This window comes from Bos javanicus, chromosome 9 (assembly GCF_032452875.1).
Source record: "Bos javanicus breed banteng chromosome 9, ARS-OSU_banteng_1.0, whole genome shotgun sequence".
NCBI lineage: Eukaryota > Metazoa > Chordata > Mammalia > Artiodactyla > Bovidae > Bos > Bos javanicus.
In genome coordinates, this window is record NC_083876.1 from 29766322 (window position 1) to 29792202 (window position 25881).

At 38.6% G+C, this 25881-nt stretch overlaps 1 protein-coding gene across 1 annotated transcript; it reads right to left on the reverse strand.

Moving 5' to 3' along the window:
• Nucleotides 1–11243: 11243 nt before the first annotated feature.
• Nucleotides 11244–24288, reverse strand: GJA1 (gap junction protein alpha 1). The gene is made up of 2 exons (XM_061427446.1): nt 24071–24288; nt 11244–14153 (listed from the first exon to the last, which is right to left on the reverse strand). Exon 2 carries the CDS (start codon nt 14135–14137, stop codon nt 12986–12988), a length of 1152 nt encoding a protein of 383 aa, XP_061283430.1. The 5' UTR covers nt 14138–14153; nt 24071–24288; the 3' UTR covers nt 11244–12985.
• Between the last annotated feature and the right edge of the window lie 1593 nt (nt 24289–25881).

The window sequence follows — 25881 nt, forward strand, 5'->3', positions numbered from 1 at the left end:
TAAAAATGTATCAAATATAATTTTCACTCAGTTCAAAAGTCTTTAAAAATATTCTAATTTTTGTAATAAACATATCTTATTTAAAAAATAAATTTGTTCATTAAATGTTACTTAGAGTAAAAAGTTGAAAACAACTTAAATGTTCAACAATAGAATGATTAGCTAAACAATGGTTCAAATGTTTCAGTTCAGTTCAGTTCAGTCGCTCAGTCGTGTCTGACTCTTTGCGACCCCACGAATCACAGTATGCCAGGCCTCCCTGTCCATCACCAACTCCAGGAGTTCACCCAGACCCACGTCCATCGAGTCAGTGATGCCATCCAGCCATCTCATCCTCTGTCGTCTCCTTCTCCTCCTGCCCCCAATCCATCCCAGCATCAGAGTCTTTTCCAATGAGTCAACTCTTTGCATGAGGTGGCCAAAGTACTGGAGCTTCAACTTTAGCATCAGTCCTTCCAATGAACACCCAGGACTGATCTCCATTAGGATGGACTGGTTGGATCTCCTTGCAGTCCAAGGGACTCTCAAGAGTCTTCTCCAACACCACAGTTTAAAAACATCAATTCTTTGGCACTCCACTTTCTTCACAGTCCAACTCTCACATCCATACATGACCACTGGAAAAACCATAGCCTTGATTAGATGGACCTTTATTGGCAAAGTAATGTCTCTGCTTTTCAATATGCTATCTAGGTTGGTCATAACTTTTCTTCCAAGGAGTAAGCGTCTTTTAATTTCATGGCTGCATTCACCATCTGCAGTGATTTTGGAGCCCCCAAAAATAAAGTCTGTCACTGTTTCCACTGTTTCGCCATCTATTTGCCATGAAATGATGGGACCAGATGCCATGATCTTCGTTTTCTGAATGTTGAGCTTTAAGCCAACTTTTTCACTCTCCACTTTCACTTTCATCAAGAGGCTTTTTAGTTCCTGTTCAATTTCTGCCATAAGGGTGGTGTCATCTGCATGTCTCAGGTTATTGATATTTCTCCTGGCATTCTTGATTCCAGCTTGTGCTTCTTCCAGTCCAGCGTTTCTCATGATGTACTCTGCATATAAGTTAAATAAGCAGGGTGAAAACATACAGCCTTAACGTACTCCTTTTCCTATTTGGAACCAGTCTGTTGTTCCATGTCCAGTTCTAACTGTTGCTTCCTGACCTGCATATAGGTTTCTCAAGAGGCCAGTCAGGTGGTCTGGTATTCCCATCTCTTTCAGAATTTCCCAGTTTATTGTGATCCACACAGTCAAAGGCTTTGGCATAGTCAATAAAGCAGAAATAGATGTTTTTCTGGAACTTTCTTGCCTTTTCGATGATCCAGCAGATGTTGGCAATTTGATCTCTGGTAAAAGATTTGTTAATGCAAATATGTTTACATTTTAAGTTTAAGTCTAAAAAAATTGAAGGTTGTAGATTTAATATAAAAACTATAACAAATATTTTCAAAATAAAGGCTAACTTTTTCATGCTGCTGCTACAGTTGCTAAGTCCTTCAGTCGTGTACAACTCTGTGCGACCCCATAGACGGCAGCCCACTAGGCTCTGCTGTCCCTGGGATTCTCCAGGCAAGAACACTGGAGTAGGTTGCCATTTCCTTCTCCAATGCATGAAAGTGAAAAGTGAAAGTGAAGTTGCTCAGTTGTTCCCGACTCTTTAGCGACCCCATGGACTGTAGCCTACCGGGCTCCTCCATCCATGGGATTTTCCAGGCAAGAGTACTGGAGTGGGTGCCATTGCCTTCTCTGAACTTTGTCAGAGTCAGAATAAAATCTCCATGTTTAGTCATTCTTTCCTTTGGATGTTGAAATTAAATAATTCTTTTCTTTCTTGTTTTTTTTTTTTGTTGTTGTTGTTAACTTTTAAATTTCTCTCAAATTTTCTCTAATAAATACCCATTACTTTTGTAAGCTTGTTGAATATTATTTGGAAAAGATGTGTGCTCTATTTGCAACATAAATAACTGGTGTTTATTAGGAAAGAATGACATAGAAGTTTGGCAGTCTGAGCTGTTCCTTGATTTTCACAGTGGTATAGTATGTCATACTGAAATTTATCTTGTCCTTTAATTATAGATCTTTGTATCAAAGCAGCTAGCTAGGCAGAAAGTGAAAAGAAATTGCTGAGCACAGATGAAATAAAGGTCTCTGGCAGAGTTCTTGATCTTCCCTTAGCAAAATTCTTGGACATTATGAAAGATAATGCTTCATATTATACTAAACCAAAAATTGCCATCATGATCAAGACATTTTCTATCATTAGCCAAACACATGTCAATAATGTTAATAACCATATACTGGCTATGGAGCACAGTGAAATATTTGACATATGCCATTGAGGGAAAAAAGAACATTTTTCCCTACTAAAGTGTCTTCTTTTAATTTTAAAAACATGTCTAGGATATGAATACAAGTATTGTAGTAATATCTGTAAAAATTACATATTGGGAAAACACTGAAATGCTCAACAATACAGGGATAATTACAGTATTGACTAGTCATCCTTATGGAATATTATAAGGCCATTAAAAAGATGTAGGTCCACATGGAATTTATAAAAATATAAAAATAAATAATTCACAAGTTGTATGTATATCTGTGTGTAGTTTGCTTCTCTTTAGGGAATAGGTTGGAAGGGGTCTTCATTTTTTTACATACTTCTGCTTTGTTAGCATTTGTGATGAGAATTTATAGTCGCTTCTATAAGTAAAAAAAGAAGGAGGGGTAAGAAGAGGAGGAAGAGAGGAAGATTCAACAGTAACAGGAGCAGTAGCAAGAAAGGAAGGAAAAAAGAAGGAAAATTTGCCACTGATGCCACCAGTTAGATATAGAGCCATTCTCTAGAGTTGATCTTAACTATTCACAGAGGGTGTCACACAACAGCAGGGTCTTAGTGAAATCCCAGTAATCTAGGGTATGGTTCTACATTTTTTTCAGCTCAAATGTCAGTTTACCAAGAGCTGATCTATTTCCTGAATGGAGGCCTAAGTTTTTCCGAAAATATGAGGCAGTTGTAAAAATTAGGAAACCACTGTACACATTTATAATTAAAAATAAATGTAAATATTGGACCAGAGCCTCACGTTCTCTGATCAGCCTGATCCTCTCACTAACAAGGGCATTTAGGAGAGCAGAGTGGGTGAAGATGCAGACATGGTTACAGAACTTAATTGGGTCACTTGCTGCTACTGACTTTGGTCAAGTTTCTTAGCCTCAGTTTATACTTCCGTAAGATGAAGATAATAATTCTGTCTCAGGTTTGTTGTGCAGAAGAGGGTATATGAATTTACTGAGGAGGTAGTTTGATGAACATAGAAAATGGGGGAAGAATTTGATGTGGATGGCTAGTTTCATTGTGTGTATCTATTTCCCTAATGGAAATATATTTGACTTAGAGCCAGAGAATTCAGTCTGCTACAATTGCATATATTAATTAGCGGTCAATATATTGCTTTGCCAGACAAAACACTAGGCATTATTGATACAGCAGAGAAAAAGAAAAAACGCTCCTGTTTTCATAGTGAGTCCCTCTTACAATGGTTGGAGTTATTTTTTTACTTCATGAAATTCATTTAGTAGAAACTATACTTCAAATTTTGAATTTTGAACTTTTCCTCAGTGAGTGATATACAGTACAAAATTCCCTCATGATAATGGGCAGCTGCAGTCAGCCCTGCAATCATGAGAATAAAGAGCCAATACACTTAAAAACATTTTATACCTGTACAGATGTTCTGTTTTTCACTTTCAATACAGTATTCAATAAATTACATGAGGTATTCAACACTCTATCTTAAATTGGCTTTGTGTAAAGATGATTTTGCCCAACTCTGGGCTAACATAAGTGTTCTGAGTATGTTTAAGTTAGGTTAGGTTAAGCTATGATTTTCGGTAGGTTAAGCCTATTAAATACATTTTTTACTTACAATGTGTTTGTCAAGACATAACCCAATCTTAAGCCAAGGAAGATCTGTATTAGGGAAGTCAAACACTAAACCATTCAGTCCATGTTGCAAAGAAGAGAGCAAGGTGCCATGGGAGTATAAAATGGGCAGCCCCAGAAAATTAGAGAGGTCCCAGGAAGGCTCAAGTTTTCAGCTGAGAACTGAAGGGTGAGTAGGAGTTAGTAAAAGATGTAAAAAATTAATAAACAGAAGCCTTAATTAAATGGAGTCAGAAGAAGACTCTCACACCAACTCCAATAGCAAAGCCCAATAGGAAGAAGAAAGATTCCTCTTCTTTCCTGACAACAACTCAGCCAAGGAAAAGCCATGGACTCTGTTTACTTCAGCCCTCCCAACTTCCTTTTCCCCTCTATGAAAGCATCCTCCTTTCCTTGCTATGTGGGCCTTGCCTGTGGCTTGCTGTGGTTGCAGACTCTAAATTGCGATTCTCTGCTGATCCCAAATAAACTCATTTTTGCTGGAGAAATAACTGGCAGTCCAGGTCAGCAAAGAGAAAGAAGAATGTGACTCACAGGGAACCATTTGTGCAAGGGTCACAGGTGATAGAAACTGAGAGCTTTGGAGGTACTAGGAAAGTTAAGAACAGTGTGACTCAGAAGGCTACGAAGAGCGATGAGAGTGTAGAAAAGTCAGATCCGGCTGATGTCATGTCTTAGAGACAAGCTAAAGGATTGCAGCCATTATTTCCAGACAAAAGGAGTCATTAAAGATTTCTAAACTGGAAATTCATTCTTTCTCCCTTCTCCATTCATTTCCTTGATATTAATAATACTCCTAGCTGTCATATAGGGCTTCCCTGGTGTCTCAGACGGTAAAGTGTCTGTCTACAATGCGTGGGGACACATTCTGACCCTTATTCCTTATAAGCTTAATATTTATTCATAAGATTCTCAGAGTTCTGCAAGGGATTATGTGCTCCAATCTACTGTAGGAACCAAATTTATTTGAAGTATTCTCACCTTGTGTTCTTTTTGTATTTATAATGGTCTTTTCTAGTCCTCCTGTGTATTACTAAATGTGGTGTTGGACACTAAGGTTTATTTCTCAATGGCTTTGTGATCACACCAATTGTCCCATCACTGTTTTACTTATTACAGTTTTTACAGAAGTAGAAAACACAGAGGTACATTTTGACACTCAGAATTTCACTATACTGGATTTTTTTTTCCTGACAGCATAACTTTTCCCTTTGCTCATTTCCCTTGGGAGAGATCATAGCCATTAGTTAATGCCACCAATTTATCAAGGACTGTCCTACACAGTTCACTGACATCTCATTTAATCATCACAATACACTTGAAGGAATGAATTTCTATTTTCTTTAGAGCTGGAGAACTGAGACTCAGAGGTTATATATCTCGTTCAGGGTCACGTGGAGAAGAGATGACAAGTACTTCCCCAGATAGTTCCAGTTTACCTGTACTTCTGCCAACCTCAAAAACTCCTAGAACCATAAATGTAGAAACATTTTTTTCTTCTAAAGTATACCTAGATAGACTCTCAAATAATTCATGTTTGAATTTATGGGCACTGAAGAGTGTGAGAGGAAGCGTATTCTACTCCTCAAACCTTTAGTCCACAAACAACTAAAAATATGCAAAATCTGATCATTGATGGAAAATACACATTACTTGCTATAAATGGAACTTAATGGTAAAAATAAAAGTAAGTACTCCACATCCAAACCATCAATACAGCTTTGCCCCAACATATGGTTGTGTTTATGGTTCGGGGAGATACTAAAAATAACAAGAAAGGGCATGAGTCTTGTTTAAAGCACCATCTTTTAAAAATGTGTAATGTGTAAGGATGAACACAAGACCAAATCTTATTTAACATGGCAAGAATTTTTTCAGATACCCTTTTCCTGCAAATCTCTCATCTAGTTCCACTTACATCATTTTTGCTTGACATATTATTTCAGCACAGAGCACTGTTTTATTGATTATCTGAGTTTTGTGCACACTTTTTAAGAGGCAACAGAGTTTCTATCTCACAGATATTGGAAATTCCCCAGAAGTCCTGGGATTTTTGGAAAATCTTAAAACGTGCATGTTTCTAATTCTTGAAAACATTTGCAGCTTTATCGTAATGTGGCTTTTAAAAACAATGCCTGCTTTTTAAAGGTCATCTTGCATTTAACCGCAAATTGAGACGACTGTTAAAAATATCTTTTAAATGAAAAACAAAACCCTGTCTAAATACCTGAATCAATCAGCTTATCTTTGTCATCACAAACTATGGGATTAGCTCTTTGGTAGACTGACTCATAACAAATTTAAAGAGTGAATTTTTGTTTGTTTCCATGCTTTATTTCCAAAGCTTAAGTGCTGCTGTGAACAAATAAGAAAAGCTGTAAATTTCTTAACTAACTAGCTAACTACACTTTTTTTTCCTATTAGAGTTACTGTTCTTTATCTTACAAGGTTAGAGTACTTTTATATGGATATGTTCCCACTCTGAAACCTTTCTTTAATTTGATGTTACTTATGATACATTATGGAGAAGGAAGTGGCAACCCACTCCAGTACTATTGCCTGGAAAATCCCATGGACAGAGGAGCCTGGTAGGCTACAGTCCATGGGGTTGCAAACAGTCGGACACGACTAAGCAACTTCACTTTGACTTTATGATACATTATAGCTTCTTTAGCTCTTTTTCTCTCACGCATAATAGCTAATCATCATGTAGAATCATCAGGATAGAGGCAGAGCTTGGTTATAATGCTGACCAAAGAGACTGGCCGAATGCCAAATGATTCCATGATTTCCACATTTGCCATGTTTGGAGTTTTGGGTAACCATCAGCTACAGCATTGACCCTCTTTAATCACAAAGTGCTTCAAGTCCTCCAGACAAGTGAGGACCAGAGTAAAGATGAAAATTAAATGATTCTTTTGATCATTTTTGATGATACTCTTTAATTACAAATGTTAAATCCTGCTAGATTATTCCAGAGTTACTATCGAAATGTTTAACTTGGCACTGGCTTGTTAAAAGGTAAATATTTAGGGGAGCAAGATATAAGGTATATATGAGAAAAAAGAAATGTTTGATACCACAAATCGACAAACAGAACGCAATAACAAAACTGGTCTAAATGTGTGTAAGGAAAAGAAGAAAAGGAATTTGTGAAACTGGGGAAGAAATATGATTGAAAGTTCTAAGCTGAAAGAAATAACTTTAATCACATTATAATTGCTTGTACCTGTCATTTTTTATATAAAAATTATAAATCATAAATAAAAATTATATGATATAATATTTCAAGTATACAGAAATAATGTAACAGGCAAATCTATTATAGTTTTATATTTACTTTGAATTACAGATGATACGATGCTGGATATAGTTACATTTAACTTCCAAATTACTTCAGTCACTGAAGTTTGAAACTCATAAAGTTAAAGTGGTTCCCCCCAAATATTTTTAAATTACCTGCCCAAGAAAAGGCAGTCATTGACAACCTTGGCCAACATATGGAAAATTGTTTCAGAGTAAACATTTTCTTTAACTAGCTCTTTGGTTGTGTCTATCTTTGACTATAGTGAGTAGTTTGAATGATTAGAAACTAATATGCTAGTAAATTATAAATGTCGATTTAATTCCAGTTGCTCTGAGTTCAGAAAAACTTGAATACGAGCCACAGTCACATCAAAAGCAATGTCCGATTTATACCCTAGGACTCTGGGTGGAGTTGAGGCTTCAAGTAATGTTTTAAAGAATCTCAACCTTTTACTCTTTAGCCTCCAGAGTTCTTTTAATTAACCTCAATTTAAGCTTTTTTCTCACAGTTTAAGCTTAGGGTTAGTTTACATTTTTGCAGGGAAGGGTTTCTAAATTAGTTAACTGTATTCAAAATTAATAAATATACCTGAATATATGAAATGAAGAACTCTGACCCATTCTGTTCAAAGCAGAAGGCAGTCTTAGATTTCTCTCGATTTACTTTCAAAATAAAATAACCCTCATGGTTTCTGCTTTCATAGCAACTAAAATCTCTATTACTGTCTATACTAATTCTGATGAACAGTTTTGTAAAAAGCAACTGGCTAAGAGATTCCAGCACAAATGTTCCCCCTCCCCGCACAGGCTGTGTTTCATTCCATATCTCATAGGGACAGATGGCTCGTTGTATTAAATAAGACTTGAGCCCAGGGTTTGCTTTCTAAAGTGGGTGCCTCTTGAGACAGTTTTTATATTCAACAGGAAAGTGTGTGGGCATTGAAATTACTCTACACGTCACAGCCCAAATAAGCATTTGGTCGTAGGAAAGAAACATCCGGAGACCAGAAGAAATCATCTGACTTAAAATTTCAACACTTTTGAAGACCAGGAAACAAACGCAAACTTTTTCCTCCAAATTTGCTTTCTTCTTTACGTGATATTCTTCTTACTCTCTTCTTGAAGCAAAGTTCCACGTCTGTTCTTGAGATCTGAAAATTGCCAGCTGCAAATTCTGACCTGCCAAGGGCTCAGCTATATTTGCCCAACTGAGAAAAGGTAAAAACAGAATCTTGGAGCCAGTAAAGATTATAAACATGTTTCTGCACTGTTGGTGCGCTGTTTATAAAAATAACTCACTTGAAGACTTTAATAAGCCCCCAAACTTCATTATTTTTCTCTCCCTCCAAGTACAAAGCACAGATGTCTTGGCATGTTGGAATTTGAAGTTTGGAATTTTTAGGAGAGGCAGTGTGTGGGCAGGGAACTAACAATCTGGGCAGGTAGAGCTTCAGCAAGTCTCTTAAAATAAGGTGAAAGAACAATCCGTGGCCTAGAAGCTTCGTGAAGACACACAGGAGCTAGGGTGCGAAGTACTGAACCAAAAAAGGGCACTGAACTTCGATATTCAAAGACTTTAGACAATCCTACCACTTTTAAAAATAAGCAGCACAAATCTGTGTATGAAATTCTGAAGTAAAACAGTGGTAATATAAAATACATGACTATCTAACAAGACTAGAAAATTTCATGTAACAATAGAGGCTTTGCTTAACATAAGAGTTTTTTCTATGTTTACAGAGTAAGACATACTATTATAAGACTATTAAAAGGACCCTGAAATTTCTCTTTCCTGTTTTTATAACATGACCATCCTCTCCCCCATTTTGACCCAATATTTTTTTTTTCTTCTAGCAGACTTTAGAACTGTACTGCCCAATTTGATAGCCATTAGCCACATCAGCTATTTAAAATTAAAATAATCCTTTTCCTCAGACTCACTAGCCATTCGAGTGCTTCAGTAGCCACATGTGGCTAGTGGCTACCATAGAGCACAAAATAGAACATTTCCACATAGAAAGTTCTGCTATTCTTAGAAGATTCGAAATTTTCCAACTTTGTAAACATGGAATTTTATGCCAAAAATGAGTATCTAGAAAATATTCGTAGAATGAAATTTCAGCTTTTTCATAATTTTAAAACAGCTCAATTTTTGTTGTGGAAAATAAGTCACCAATTAAGATATGTAAAACAGCATTTACATTGAAAGGATTTATATTGTAAGTTTCACAGGGCATGGAACTATGGGGTCATTCTAATAATCTCCACTACTTAACAAAGTATCTGATATATGGTTGATGTCTGAAACTTTAACAGTGCTTTCCAGTGGAATTAGAACTTCCATGATGTCTATGTTGGAGAATGAGGAGAGGTGAGATTTGATTTTCCATTTCATATACTTTTGCAGTTTAAAACTGTGTATTTATAATATGCCTGGATTTTTTTTAAAATAGTGACAAGCTTTAAGATTTGGGGAAAGTTTAAAATGGACTATTTTTTAAAAGCATAACTTGCCCTCTCACTTCCACACACATGCATCAGAAATCTACATTCAGTAGTCTATGTGTCCATCTCTCTCTCTCTCTCTCTCTCTCTCTCTCTATATATATATATATATACATACCCTATAAGCCATTTGTATTTGAATACACACACACATTCAAATACACCATGTTTCTCTCTTTTCCACAGTAAATGCAGACACATACACGCAGAGAAAATTTGCCTCTCCCTTCAGAGTCTCAGCCAGCTGAATGATAACACTTGAAGAAACGTTGATGCTACCAATTATATTGACTCTGAGACTGATTAGATAATCCTTTGACTTTAGGCACATCTAGCCACCAAATTTAACCAGGTTATTTCTAAACTAGTAATATTTTTATGCTCAGAAATCTACTAGTTTGCTTTGCAATGAGTATTCACGTAAACAATTTTAGAAAGAAGCTTTTGGGACTTCCCTGGTGGTCCAGTGGTTAAGACCATACTTCCATGGCAGGGGACACAGGTTCAATAACTGTCAGGGAACTAAGACCACACATGCTGTGTGGTGTGGCCAAAAAATAAAAATAACTTTCTTGAAATGTGACTTAAAAGTGCTAACACATTTTATATTTTAAATTACAGCAATACTTTCAGTTGCCCAGAATTGATCTTGTACCTCTGAATGGTTTAATTTTCCTTGGGTGTTAAGAATTTTTAAAATCAATTTTTCTGTGTTTTCACAATGTTTTGGGATAATAGAATCTGTTTCACTCTTTTGTCACAGAGCATAACCATACTCAAACCAACCCTGCTCTAATTCTTTTTTACCTGTAAGACCCTATAGTTTTAAAATTTCAGCACCCTCTTTCTAGTCTTACTTCTGTCATATATAGACCTACTGAATTACTCACTATTATCTTATTTTAAATACATCTCATTAATTTTGGGGGGCTTCCCTGATAGCTCAGTAAAGAATCTGCCTGCAATGCAGGAGACCCTGGTTCAATTCCTGGGTTGGGAAGATCTGCTGGAGACAGGATAGGCTACCCACTCCAGTATTCCTGGGGTATCCCTTGTGGCTCAGCTGGTAAAGAATCTGCCTGCAATGAGGGAGACCTGGGTTCAATCCCTGGGTTGGAAAGATCCCCATGGAGAAGGGAAAGGCTACCCACTCCAGTATTCTGGCCTAGAGAATTCCATGGACTATATAGCCCATGGGTCACAAAGAGTCAGACATGACTTTCACTTTCATTAATTTTATATTCGAAATTCATCATTCTTATCCATTATCTTCTCTGTTGAATAAATACTCAAAAATGTTAATCAATGTTGCACTGAATCTAGTTAACAATAAAAACTATTCTTTTAAAGGGGCTTCCCTGGTGGCTTACACAAGAAGATTCTGGAATCTTGTGAATCTTTTTTGTCCAACTCCTCATAATCCATGGAACTGTCTTTGATAATTGTGAATAGATGCAATAGAAGTTTTAAAAATCACACGGGCTATAAAGGCTATCTTTATACTAAATTAAAACTTTATTGAATAAAGAACACTCTCCAGAACACATGATCGATGGACTAGGTCTACATTACATGCAATGAAGCTGAACATGGCAGCAGTTTAACATGGAATGTCAAACAAATTAGTATTTCTCATTGTACAAAACTCTTTATGTAGCTGACATGCAACAAGAAAAGTATGATATTTTGTATTTTCACTAATCATCTGTGATGAATTTTTAAACAGCATTTGAAGAAACTGGTAGATTTCTTTAGGATAAATTTCAAATAAATTAGTTACATGTGCACTACTGAAACCTCTTTCAACCTCTCTTGCATTCCAGATAAAATCTTAGTGCAAACATCAAAGTTGCTGGTTACTCCAAAAGACTGTCAAACTCAAAATAGAATACAAATTCTGAATTAATGTGTATTAAGTAGGACAAAACCAAGAATACCAGTTACTGCAAAATTCATTTAGGCACACTTCAGAGTCCACTCTAAGCATTTCTTCTAAGTCTCTCACATTAATTACTAAAGCCTGTTTACAGTACTAAAATTCTATCATTCAAGCATCAATGATTATATTTCAGAAAAAGAAAATCATTCCTTTCAGCAATAGCATTACTGCTATATTCTAAAAAAAAAAAAAAAAAAAAAGAAAAGAGAAAAAGAATCTAAATTAAAAAAAACCAGTATCCTTAATAGGATACATGGAGAAAAAATATCTTAGGGAAAAAAAAATGTGCTTTATTTGCACAGCAGGAATTATATAATGTAAACACCATATTGGCCCACACCATAAAATCCATGAGAAAGGTTCAAATTTGAACACCATGTGTGCATTATTTTCAAATCTGTGTTTGTGAGTTTATACTGCATCTACTTGTACCAATACATGACAAATAAAACACTCTTCCACACACATTCACAGACAAGTGACTGTTAAATATTGAGCATGGCTTGCTTCCCTGACTCTAACTCAAAAAATGTTAAGTGATGTCCCAACTGCCTTTAAAATGTTTATAGAAATCATTAAACGAATATGAATAGTAGTTGAGGAATGATGCAAAGTGATGGTAATACTATATGCAAGTGAATGTAAAAAAAGAATGTACAGATAACTGGCTGAGATTTGCAAATGCATGGAAAGTCTTCTTTTGTGGGCCGTGTCTGAACTCTTAACTGATACCACGAATAAAAAAATCTAGTAGCGAAGTTCATTGACACCTGGAGGGTCAGGCCTACAAAGCTTACCTTCAAAGTGCAAATTTTAACAATGGAATGTTTTTAGCAGGGACATAAAGACAATCCTCTGTCTTTTTCTTGATAAAGATAAGTAAAATGTTCAGAAAGGATTTTCTCCTGGTCAAACTTATTTCAGTTTCTTGGTAGAACAAAAAAATATTTAACCAAAAATATCACTGACTCTTTCACATACACGGAACTATTCTTAGGGGTGTGTGGGAAAGAAAAAGCCCTTACCTATGGATCACCTAATGCAACTTTTACTTAGAACTTAAGCTGTTTGAATCACCTACATTAAATACCAACATGTACCTCCCTCATCCCCTCCCTCTCCACTCGCCTATCCCTAACACCCCCAATGAACCAGGTATTCTAATGTCTTTGTGTTTTCTAAGCCTCATGACAAGGCTGTTGAGTACCACCTCCAAGGAAACAAAATGAACACCTAAGGTGCATTTTTTATAGCACCTGTTTCTTCTCCACTACTGAGTGGGATCTCAACTGGACCTAGATCTCTAGGTCATCAGGCCGGGGTCGGCTGCTGGCGCGACTGCTGGCTCTGCTGGAAGGCCGCTGATCCACAATGGCGAGAGGCTGTAGTTCGTGGCCAGCATCAAGCTTTTTAGAATTCTGGTGGTCGTCGGGGAAATCAAAAGGCTGTGCGTGGGAGTTAGAGATGGTGCTGCCTGCCTGCCCCATTCGATTTTGTTCTGCGCTGTAATTGGCCCAGTTTTGCTCACTTGCTTGTTTGTTGTAATTGCGGCAGGAAGAATTGTTTCTGTCTCCGGTGACCAGCTTGTACCCGGGAGGAGACATGGGCGAGAGAGGAGCGGTTGGGGAGGAGCAGCCATTGAAATAAGCATATTTTGGAGATCCACAGTCTTTGGAGGGGCTCAGTGGGCCAGTGGTAGCGTGGTAAGGATCGCTCTTTCCCTTCACACGATCCTTAACACCCTTGAAGAAGACATAGAAGAGTTCGATGATGTTCAAGGCAAGAGACACCAATGACACGACAAGCATGAAGATGATGAAGATGGTTTTCTCCGTGGGCCGAGAAAGGAAACAGTCCACCTGATGTGGGCAGGGATCTCTTTTGCAAGTGTAAACGGCACTCAAGCTGAACCCATAGATGTACCACTGGATCAGCAAGAAGGCCACCTCGAAGACAGACTTGAAGAGGATACTGATGATGTAGGTTCTCAGCAAGCCCCCTCGCATCTTCACCTTGCCGTGCTCTTCAATGCCATACTTGAACTTCTTAATTTCAATCTGCTTCAAGTGCATGTCCACGTTGGCACCATCAGTTTGGGCAACAACTTTGAGTTCCTCCTCTTTCTTGTTCAGCTTCTCTTCCTTTCGCATCACGTAGAACACATGAGCCAGGTACAGGAGTGTGGGAACAGACACAAATATGATCTGCAGGACCCAGAAGCGCACATGAGAGATTGGGAAGGATTTGTCATAGCAGACATTTTCACAACCAGGTTGTTGAGTGTTACAACGAAAGGCAGACTGCTCATCACCCCAGGCTGACTCAACCGCTGTCCCCAGTAGCAGGATTCGGAAAATGAAAAGGACTGACAGCCACACCTTCCCTCCAGCCGTGGAGTAGGCTTGAACCTTGTCAAGGAGTTTGCCTAAGGCACTCCAGTCACCCATGTTGCCTGGGTACTGCCTGAAAAGAAAGCAAAAGACAACTAAATAATCACAGATCCAAATTATTAGCTTAATATGCAGTTTCTTTCAGCCAACAGTCAAAATATTATAAAATATTTCCTTCCCAAAACAAAAAAAAAAAAACAGCCCACAAGGGCAAATGATTCTATTTTCCCCTGAAAAGAGGTCTCAGATTTTCTTGATATATGCTAAGTTTTAGAAAGAGCAGAGCCTATGTGCCAAGTAAAGTGAGATCTTAACCTTGTGAAGAGGTATTACTCGCTCAGCCACTGTCTCACCCTGTCGCTTGAGAAGCTGTCAGTGCTAAATGTCTCTGCTTATTTTATTGTCTGAAAAATGAGGCTCATTCTTGTCTGATAGGCCTGTATCTGCATGCCTACCTAAGCGAAATGCTGATGTGTAGTATTCAAAACCTATGGGTACCTAAGACTTGAGGTAAAAACTCCATACCCATGCACATGCACATGATCTCTTTTCAAACCTCAATCCTATTACATATAGCACATTATTCCCAATTGTAAACTGAAATGTTTCTCCTTGGTATTTCAAGTGTCTTTGTGCATACTCTGTACTGTGGTCATTTATACTTCTGTTTTTTCTTAAGCACTGACTTATGTGGTTTGGACGTCTGTCTTCCACCCAGAGGCAAATATGCTGTGCTCAAAGGTACCATCGTGACACGCTGTGTCCCTAGATGCAGGAACCTACTTTCAAAAACAAATACTAAATGCACGTAACATTTCAAGTAAGAGTTCAGTTGGCCTCAATGCTAATTATAGCCTGCAAAATAAAAAGTAATCTGTTATCTGTAGTAAAAATGGTTGTTTTTCATCTTTGGATTCCTGTATACTTTCGAGTTCCTTTATTGGATTTTGGACCCTCAGCCCACACACTCTTCTTAACTTCCTATCACTACCTTGATATCTTAAGCCTAGGACTTCCCCATTACTGGGGATGAGAAATAGCCTCAAGTGTATAGAGATGACAGGAATCCCCAAAGTTATTAGTTCAATTTATACTTTTAATTGCCAGTAGTCCATTCAATTGATGAAAACTGAGGTCCTTAAAAGTGTTAGTGACTCAGTCATATCTGACTCTTTGTGACCCCATGGCCCGTAGCCGGCCAGGCTTCTCTGTCCATGGAATTCTCCAGGAAAGAATACTGGAGTGAATAGCCATTCTCTTTTCCATGGGATTTTCTCAACTTAGGGATTGGACCCAGGTCTCCTATACTGCAGGCAGGTTCTTTACCATGTGGGCCACCAGGGAAGTTTTGAAAATATTCACCTATCAGTAAGGCCAGAAAAAGACTTTCAATCCCAAGACCAAGGCTTTCCAATGCACAATACTCGTCTTAAAATTGAAGTTAAGCTGAGTAAAAGTTAGAAATGTTCTCATGCTTTGATATATAAAATCTTAGCAGGGGCTGAAATCTGGGAAGAAATGAATAATATTGCATGAGGCAGTCATAGAGAATACAGTCTAATTTTCAGCAGAGAGTTATTGGAGGGTTCATAACAGGATGAAACAGTCAAAAATTAGTTAATAATTAAAAACAAGCAAAGCAAAGACTTCCCAGGCAGGAACTCACTGAATTTTAAAGAGTATAACTAAAAGTAGGATTAAATAGGTTTCTGACAAATAAGTTTGCTGTCTTAATATAAAGAAGTTTTTCAGCTGGAATTAAACTATGATCCTATTCTCCTTATGTGAAGTAAATGAAATCCAGGGGAATCTTCTTCTCCACTAAGCAATATTACACTTCTGCCTACTCCTTGTACCTCCTGGCTATAGAGGCCAGGAAAAATGAATTGGAAACCCGGCCTGGGATTTCCTGGATGGAACAAAGAGGAGATGGCTGATCCATAAAGTGAAACTGTTATCAGCTATCTAAATTAGCAGTCAGTGTGTATTTTTTGATGACAATCCAGAGACTGGTGCCAGAGACTGACTGGGGAGGTGAGGGGGTATAATGAGTGGAGATGAGCGGGCAGGTTATAGGAAATAACGCCCTTCTGTCAGTGGTCATAAAGAACAGGAGCTTCCCCACTAGGAAGGGCCATTTTAGATGGTAAAGTGCCAGTGAAACTGATGTATGGAATGAGCAGTCAAGCAAGAAAAAAGGCTAGGAGGATTGACAAAGAGTTAAATAGCCAGGGAAAGGCTTGAAGTGAGAGGGAGTAATTTAGCTTTGACAGACAGTTTGATGTGAGAGAATGTCAAAGAAAAAACCTACAATTTAGCAGAAGACACTGCACTGGGAATGAAGAAATACAGTCCATGAGGGTCAAACAAATAGAGCAGAATTTCTGGAGCTCTATCAATAGACAGTTTCGATGTGATGATGTGTAAATTGGCCCTGATTCTGTTTGTAGAGAATTTCACTATTTTGCCAGTGTCATCTGCTTTTGCTCAATACTCCAGTTGTGGGGGGTAGGGAAGATGAGCCACAAAAACAATCAAGTATAAAATGATAAACTGCACAATCTCATCACATTCACACGATTGAGCTTAAGAAAAAAAAAATGTTTCAGGCACAATGAGATTTTAGTCAATGTTCCATTATTATTTCAAACAAAATATACTGATGCTTGTGACAAATAATTACTAAGTTTCTTTACACTCTATGGAAAATAAAACCTGACTACCATATAGTTCTGAGATTCCACAAAAATAACCTATACTGCCACCAGTGTGTGAACTGGTTACTGGGCAGCTCTCCAGGTAGTAGCAAAGTTGTCTTTTCTTTAAGGAGCCATACAGTTGTCATTTGCATTAATTAATGAAGTTACACTGGTTCATCTGTCGATATGAATTATCCAGTTGGAAAACTTGTATCCTGTAATATGTAGATACCTGTTATTAGCACTATCATAGAGACGGTCAGTGGTTAATGTAATGGCTTATAATGCTTGTGATTTTCAAAGAGAGGTAGCAAAACCTTTTTGGGAGTCATTCACTTTGCTGTGAATTAGAAATTCTACTAACTGTTTGTCCCCTCATCCCCATTATTGGTTTAATTTTTCCAAGTCAGGGTTGAAAAATTAATGCCTTTTTATAAGGAGCAGTCATGATTATGTTTACAGAATCCCCCAGCATTGATTTATAGACTATACACCTCACTCACATTCAACAGTATGAGATAAGTATTCTCTTTGATACTTTAGAAAATCATGGCAGTTGAGCATATATCATGTATACTCATTTCTTCACTGCTATGTTCCCAAGGTGGAAGTTTATATATAGATTAAGGTCTAGGCTAAGGAGCTGTACAAAGTTCTTGTTAGTAGCAAATGCTTGACAGCAGTTGGACCATGTCCTCTCCGTACCATGTTAGATCACATTTTTCATGGCTCTTCAAGGCCCCCTAGACTAGAAGCCAAAACCTCAGTCACCCTAAGGGTGACCTGCCCAAGCACCTTCTGGACTCTCTGCAATGTGGGGAGGGTTCAGGGTGAGGAGCAGAACTCTCTGGGCACCTGGGAACAGAGCTTACCTGTTACTGTACAGCCCCTGACCCTCTACCTCCATTGGCTGCTCCCCGCGAACACAAAGACTCAAATACTTTATTCAAAGTGGAAAATAAACCTTCAATTTTAAGTTACTTTTGACTGTCTCCTTTTTCAGAGACATAGTAACATATCACTGTGCCAAAGCTATAATCAAGACACTATGTCATAAATGTCCCAATAATGATTAAGAGAATTAGAATATATTTTACTTTCAATTTTAAAGATTTTTCATAAGAAGAGATACTATAATCTGTTGAGTGAGTGAAAAAAAATAAAGGTAAACAGGATTGCTTCCTGACAAAATCATTTAATGGATTTGGAGGTGGGCGGTCGGGGAGGAGGAAGTGCCATGTGTGTTTCTAATATCCTAAGCCAAAAATTATAAGCCTCTTGGGACTTCCCTGGTGCTTCCACTGCAGCAGGGGCCAGGGGTTCCATCCCTGGTTGGGGAACTAGGATCTGGCATGCCGGCTTGCCATGCAGTGTGGACCCCCTCCCCCAAATTATAAACTTCAAAACTAAGCAGTAAATTCTAATGTTTTTCTTTAATTTTTGTAAGACCCCCTCTCCCCTGTGGTGAATGACTTTGAGTGGGCTCAGTTGTGACCATTCCTCTTATAGTTACAACAGCTAGATGTGCTTTGGGTAGTATTCACACCCACATTCAATTAACATAACCCATGTTCAATCTGTCAGCAAATGCTATAGGCTTTGTGTTCCCCCCAAAACAGACTAGGAGTCTCACCACCACCCCAGCTCTTAGCCTGATCTCAGCCATCACCAGGTTACACGTCACCTCTCTTCAGGTTACACATTGAGAGCCTGTTACCCTGCTTGCCAATCTACTCCCCTCAAACAATCTGAAAAAAACTAACAAGCTGATCTGCCTTGATCAACTCTGTCCCATCCCCATGGCTGGCTCTGGTCTCATCTCTTCAGCCAGTACTCCAGGCCTGTCACTGGCTACTCCCCCTGTTCTTTTTTTGTTTTTTAATGGTCCTTAGCTCTACTTGACATATTATATGTACTTATCTGTTTATTGTTTGTCTGCCTCCATGACAAGGACTTCTATCTGCTTTTCTCAACTAGAATGTGACTTCTATATGGGAGTTTCTTGTGTCCACTGCTGTATCTCCAGTGCTTAAAAGAGTTGAGAGATACCGAGTATCTATTGAGTGAATTGAAAGGGGCCTGTAACAAAAAAGGTACCAGGTTTCACCAGTTTTGTTTGTTTGTTTATTACCTCCTTGGGACACTCTTAATTATAGTTACCTATCCCAAACTTCTGAAGTTTCAAATTAATTAAAAAGGGACTTACACAGTTAAAAAAAGTATTGTCAACATCTCATATGATAAAAACTATTCAATTTTCAAGTGATTATTGCTGTAACAGAGAACTGTTGTAGCAATATATTTTAATGATTCCTGAGCAAGTAGTATGATTAAATTAAGAAAACAGGCTCTTTAACAAAGAATTTGTTAAACAAGGTCTTGAATTTATTAGACAAGGTCATAGTGATTTGGAATTCTTGCAAAATGTATCTGGTATCATAGATATTTATGCAGTTTCACTATTATGCTGTTTTACAGGTTAAGATTTCAAAGAAACAACAAAAAAACTTGTTTTTTTTTTTTGTCCAATTCCGCAGGATTTGAATTCTGACTGGACTACACAATTCAACTGTTGCTGAGAGAGATCCCACGGTATCTTGCAGTGCAAGAAATAACCTGTTAAAACTTGTGTTTATTTCAAGAATGATAAATCTTGGGGTAAGACTGGGGCTCTTAGAAGAGTAACAGCTGGTATCAATCCCAGTTAATGTAACATCTCTACATAGGTTGAGGGTGTGTTAGGCAGTTCAGTGACTTGAATCAGGTACTATGAAAAATATATATTCATCAGATAATAAACAACCTTTGCTTCCTTATATGTGGGTAGTCAGCCTAACTCTGTGGTGTGCTAGTTGCTCAGTAGCGTCTAACTCTTTGCAACCCCATAGACTGTAGCCCTCCAGGCTCCTCTTGTCCATGGAATTCTCCAGGCAAGAATACTGGAGCCTTAGCCACTCCCTTTGCCAGGGAAATCTTTCCAACCCAGGGATCAGACGCGGCTTTCCTGCATTGCAGGCAGATTTTTTTTACTGTCTGAGCCACCAGGGAAGCCCTGGTGTATCAAACCTATTTCGTGTAAACATCTACTCTATTTAAAATTCTGCCCATGGCTCCATGATTAGCCTTAGATTCTTTTGTAAAGAATGCAATGCTGCTACATTTCTTCTGACGTGTACCTGATGTGTGGCATTGATTTTTTGCGGGTGGGGTGGGGAACACATGTGCCTTTTTACCTTGGCTCTCACCTCTTTTCATCACATAGTCAATCTACATCAGCCTCCACAGAACAATGACATGAGATGGGAGTTGAGGAGTGAGGAACTCCATCCAAAGAGATGACACCTACAAAAATAGATAATCCTCTCCCTAGTCCAACAGCTAGCACTCAACTCCCCACTAGCAGAAGTTTCTCATGGTCACTCATGGTGATACAAGAAAGAGCCTAAGTCAGAAGCTGCAGGCTAAAAGCTGTGTTCTTAGATTGCCATTGGATGGAGGTAAAAGCCCTCACAAGTGTATTAAATCTTCTTTCCTTAATGAACACTGAATGAGTAACTCATGAACATGAAGCTCTTAGTAAAAGCTCAATAAAGTTTCATTCCTCTTTAAATGATTTTTAGATATAGATATAGCCCTTTTATTTTCTAACTTTGGTATTCTTTCCTTTAGCAAAATAATATCTAAGAAGTGATTAACATTTTCCTAATGGTAACCAAAAGCTCCTGAAATGAGTACAATAGCAACCTCAAAGAGATTGAAACAAATTTACCCTTTATCAATTATTGAAGAGAAAAGACCATGAAAAAGGTCTGCCTGTATTTGTGTTTCTATTTGGAGACATCTTCTCTAAATCATGGAAAAAGTCATACACTAGAGAATGCATCTGCCTTACAGAAATTGCTAAAAAAACCCCACTATGTATTTTTTATATTACTGTGAATTTTAGACATTCCATAAAACACTTTCTTTTTTTGACAGTGCCACGTGGCATGAGGGATCTTAGTTCCCCCACCAGGGATTGAACTTGCACTCCCTACAGTGGAAGAGAGGCATTTTCACCACTGGACCACCAGGGACGTCCCAAAACACGTCTGTTAAATAAAGTATTTAGACAGCTAGGAAAACTTGGATGCGAAGGTTACTGAAAATTAAGAAACTCTTATGGAAAAATTTATATATATAAAACTTCTAGATAAATGGCTCAGCATGGTCTGTGTTTTACCTTTGGCAAAAGACAGTGTGTACATACACAGGCATATGGGGAACCTAGACAGGCAATGTGGAGACAAAGTAGAGAATTTGGGTGCTTATCTGAAGGGGGGGAGGAGGGAGAACTCCCACTGAACTCCAGGGATTTTTTTGAAACCTAACTTATCTATATTGAATACTGACATTAATGGTAAACACCAGATAATAACTTGTCTCTCCAGAACTGAACTAATGTGTGTAGATACGCTTCAACAATCTCAACAACTGAGAATCTTGAAGGGAAGTCAGAACCGGAAAGGTGGAGTAGGAGGTATTAATCACTGGTGACTTTCCTATCATTCCCTTCCCTCGGGTATCATATATAGAGAGGCGCTGAGGCTCATACCCAGCTGCATCTCTGCACATCACCAGAGAAAGGAAGGAATGCAGTTTATTGTGAGGTTCCCACTCTCCTCTAGGTAGGAATTGAAGACATCTAAGTAACAAAACAACTCTCAATATCTGAAAACACACCCTTTCAGATGCTTGCTTTGACACTGTGTTTCCAGGAAGGGTGAGCAATGTAAGAATTACACTGTAAAGGGCCAGGAATTGAGTGGATAGGGCAGCAGTGATAAACCATAAAAGGTAGTAGAAAAATATGGAACATAGTGGGATCAAAGCCACTGCAGTAGGATCAACGCATTACCACTGCATTTTGCAGGCAAAGGACAGGTGAAAACTGTACTGACTTCGGAAACTAAAAAGCACTCCACGTACACGTTGCCAGGACAGAGGCAATTTCAGGCAACCTGGCCTACATAGAGGAATTAATTACTCTTTTCCATGAAGTGTTTTTTTCCCTGGATTTTTTTCATTCTCTGAGACGGAGTTAATTTAATGAGATCTCTGTATTACTAGAGGCTTTTATTCTCAGCAATTCCTGGACAAGTTAGGCCTTTAAAAATTTTTTTCATCATCTATTCTTCAAAGTGCCCAAGGCATTTTAGACTAACTTCATATGTGTCCAGTTTTCAGAGGGGGAAATTAAGCATCTTTTCATTACCAACTTGGTTTGGGAAGCAAAAGAAATTAAACCCACCTCCAAGTAAAGCCATGTCTGTTTTTCCAACAGTTTATAGCTCTCCTCTTCCCAACCCCACTTTGTACTCCTAGAGAGAAAAATAGGCACGCCCTAGGGTGAGGATGAGGTTGGTTAAGGAGAACTTTTGATAGGCTTTATCAGAGATGCTCTGTAAATATTTGGATGACTAGCGAAAAGGATGGGGTGGGCGAGCCGCTGCTAGGGGAAGATCTGAGTTCCCGAATTCTGGAACTGATTTGCCTCCGGACACGTCATTACCACTTTACTCATCTCATGATGGGGCTTCCTCCGCTCTCCCCACTCCACCCTCATTCTTGAGAAGTTTCGAGAACTTACAGAAGAGTTAGAAGTGCCAGTTAGGTACGGTAGGTAATTCCCGAGGCACTCAGGTTTCCTTACGGTTTATACAGTAGGATTCAGCAAGTTCAAAAGAAAAAAAAAAAAACAAAACACCACCACCACTGCGGGAGTGGGTGTTGGAGGGGAAATTAGATTGATACAGTTAATTCAATTAATCATTTGCTCTTCTTTTTACTATTTGGCACACAGTCCATCTCCCCCACCCCCCGTCCCCCGCCCCCTGCCGCTCTCCCCCTCCCGCTTCCTTCCCAGTGGCGGAACTCGGACCTGCTCAGGGTTAGACTAGAGAGGATCGGAAGGACTCCTTTGAGCAAACCTTTGCAAATCGCCAGGGCTCAGACAGCGCAGGAGCCCCGGGCGAGCCGGGCGGATGCTAAGATGGCAGGAGGCACCCCGCTCCCGCCGGGCCCCAGGCCCCCGTCCTCCTTCCGCAAAGCTTTCATTTTTCTTTGCTTTTCCACCTTCTCTGGTGCAAATACTTCAAACTGCAGGGTCACACCAAAAATTTAAACTTAATAGTCTGTGGAGTTAGATCAGACAAAACCCCTACCGGACACGAAAACGCAAGGTTGTATTTCTAGCTAACAGAATGTGTGTTACCCATAAGAGCATGTGAGAAATTGAACCCTTTTAAATAACAAACCCGCGTTATCTTTGCCTACTGGCAGCACCCAGCGACTCAAAAAAGTTGCCCCAGAGGTCTGAAGTTTGTTACAGGATCGGACAAGCGAAGATGGGGTGGCGTGGGGTGAGGGGAGCTCCCTCTAAGGGGCTGTTTTAAGACATTTAGATTCCTATTCTTTCTAGGAGCCCCTGCCTTACGAGACCTTTTGGAAACACCCAGGCATACACTCTTTCCGAGACTTCTGTTCTCCCTCTGTTCATGCTTTGTAAGTAACCATCACCCATTCAAGGGATTTCACCTCCTGAATTGCCAGCGTGGTCGAGTCAATGGTGGCTCTCTTGCGAGTCTCAAGATTTTTCCATAGTGCTGCTAACATAAAGTAACCCTTTACTGTGGCTTTAAGAACCTCAATATCACAACTCTGATTTTTATACCTTTTGTTTACTGGGTAAAATTCTAGGAAGGAACCACGTGGAAGTCAAGTAACCGCAAGATCTTAACAAAGCACTTTGTTAGGAAGTTTGCTTTGCAAGGCTACAGAACATCAGTCAAGATTTCCATATGAAAAAGAACAAAGCGTAGAATTCTATAGCAAGCACGTTAAGCAAATTTGCACTTTGATTTTTGTATTGTCAGTCAAACCCCCAACGTAGGCCCCTAACCTCGCCCTCCCCCCCCAAAAAGTTACAAAGCACCTAGACTGTTACTGATCACCCCCAAAAGTAAAATTATAGTCTAAAATGGAAAACGAAATATCCAGTAAATTAGTTCTTTATCCTCATCAGAAAGATGTGAATCTTATTTACCTGTTGCATTATTAAAAGAAAAACTTTTCAGCAGTCAAAAAGTAAATACCGTAAGTTTAATTTTAACTTTAAAACTACAGACATCTTCAAGTTCATCATTCCCTTTATTGTGTCATATGAAAGCTACATTTAACATATTTAAAAACTTTAGAAAAGTTTTACTGCTAGAAAAAGACACAGTTAGGTAAAGTTCTTTTAAAAACTTACTCTTTCTCTTATAAGAAGTGAAGTAGGCAAGCCAAGTGATTGAACTCCTCAGAGGATGAAGTAAGATGAAAAAGCAAGCCCAGGCACTCAGACCTGTCTATTTAAAGTTTAAAAGTCTGCTGCTGTTTGGTACTTTCCTCACTCCTTCCCCCTAATGAAAGAAAAGTGCTGATACCTCGTAAAAGCTTTTTTCTTACTTGGAGCACAGAGCTTTTAAAAGTTTCAAGCCACTGACTCAACAGGGAGGGAGGGGCTAGAAGAAAGGGGAGGAGAAGAGGAAAGGCGGGCAGGGGGGTGGAGAGCGGGCCGGAGAACGTGGACGGGTTGGGGAAAGAAGGAGTAGCCAGGTCCAGACAAAGTTGTGCTGTAAATGTGCTGACGAGACGAAGTAGCAGTAGAGACGTGAGTGCCACTGCTTAAGTCACTGCTTACAAATACAATTATGGGTTTCAGTTAGTGCTTTTCTCACCAAAAGTTCGGGGATTAAAAAAAAAAAAGTAGTGTGTTTTAGAATAATACAACCTTTTCTAAAAGTTTACTTACTGTAATATATGTGTGCTGTAGTAAGTTAAAGTGGTGGAAAAGAATATAGCCAGCACAGACTTTGTTTCCTACTGGACAAAGGTGTGTGAAGTTAAAGGTGGGTGGATGTGAGTGAGTTCTTTCACGAGCGAATTCCTTTCTTCTTAGTTTAAGTAGGGACAACGAACAAAGGAAATGGAGATGGGAGAGAAATTTCAAAAAGGAACATTTCATGCTGATATACCCATCCCAAATCCACCCTCCAACCTCATGACAGCTTTGAATTTTATTCTTTACTGCAGCTTATTGTTTTATAAAACAATATATGTAACTACTTTATATGTAATACATTTTGACTATGAAGATCTAGATGTCTGACCCCTACCACATCTCCAGGGAACTGAAAATTTATACTATCTTAGCCGCATTCGTGCCAACTCACAAAAAATGAAATCTCTTTTGTAGTGAAATAGCAGGTTATTTTTTTGTGAAATACACACGTTAAGTTGACATTGAGTGGGTCCCGAAACTATCAACTTTTCTTGAGACCATCTGCCTTTTTAAAGCCCACTGGATAGTTTTCTGCCTGATGCCCCCAGAGCTCCACATACAGTTTTTATGTGCTTTCCCACCACTTCCAGGGTCCTCCCTCTTCAGCCCTCTGGCTTAGGATTTATAATAGCCTGAGTCATGTGGCCTCAATCTTAGAGTGGACAGATTCTTTGAGGACACTCCAGATGCCATGCTAGAGGCTGTGGCAGGACACTTCCCATAAACTGGCTTCAGTGATGCTCCTGAGGCTGGGCAGGGAATTCTCTGGAAATTATTGGCCATTATTCTCTGGAAACAAGGCAAACTGATCCAGCTTTAATACTCTTTACTCTTTTGTCACTAGTACAGATATTAGAATAAAAGATGATCGCAAGTGTTTTCTGATAGATATCCTCCCCTAAATTTCATTTCATTAAAATAAAACACCTTAATAGGTGTTACTAAAACATCTTCTGAAATGTTGTAGCATTAAGACACAGTTTTGCTCTCTTATTTGCTGACCATGCTATTTCTAAGGGTACGTTTTTCTTTATGTTAAATAAAGGGAACAAAGAAGTAGAAATAATAATCTGATTTTCAAGTCTTCAAGATCAGTAGTCCATGACTATTGCTTCAGTCTTATATTCGTATTGTCCTTTCCTTCAGATGAGTCTGTTTGGTCCTAACTAAAAATTACTTTCCTTGATTCAGAACACATTCATGAAAATATGATTTACTCTTTTTATTTTAAGAAAATA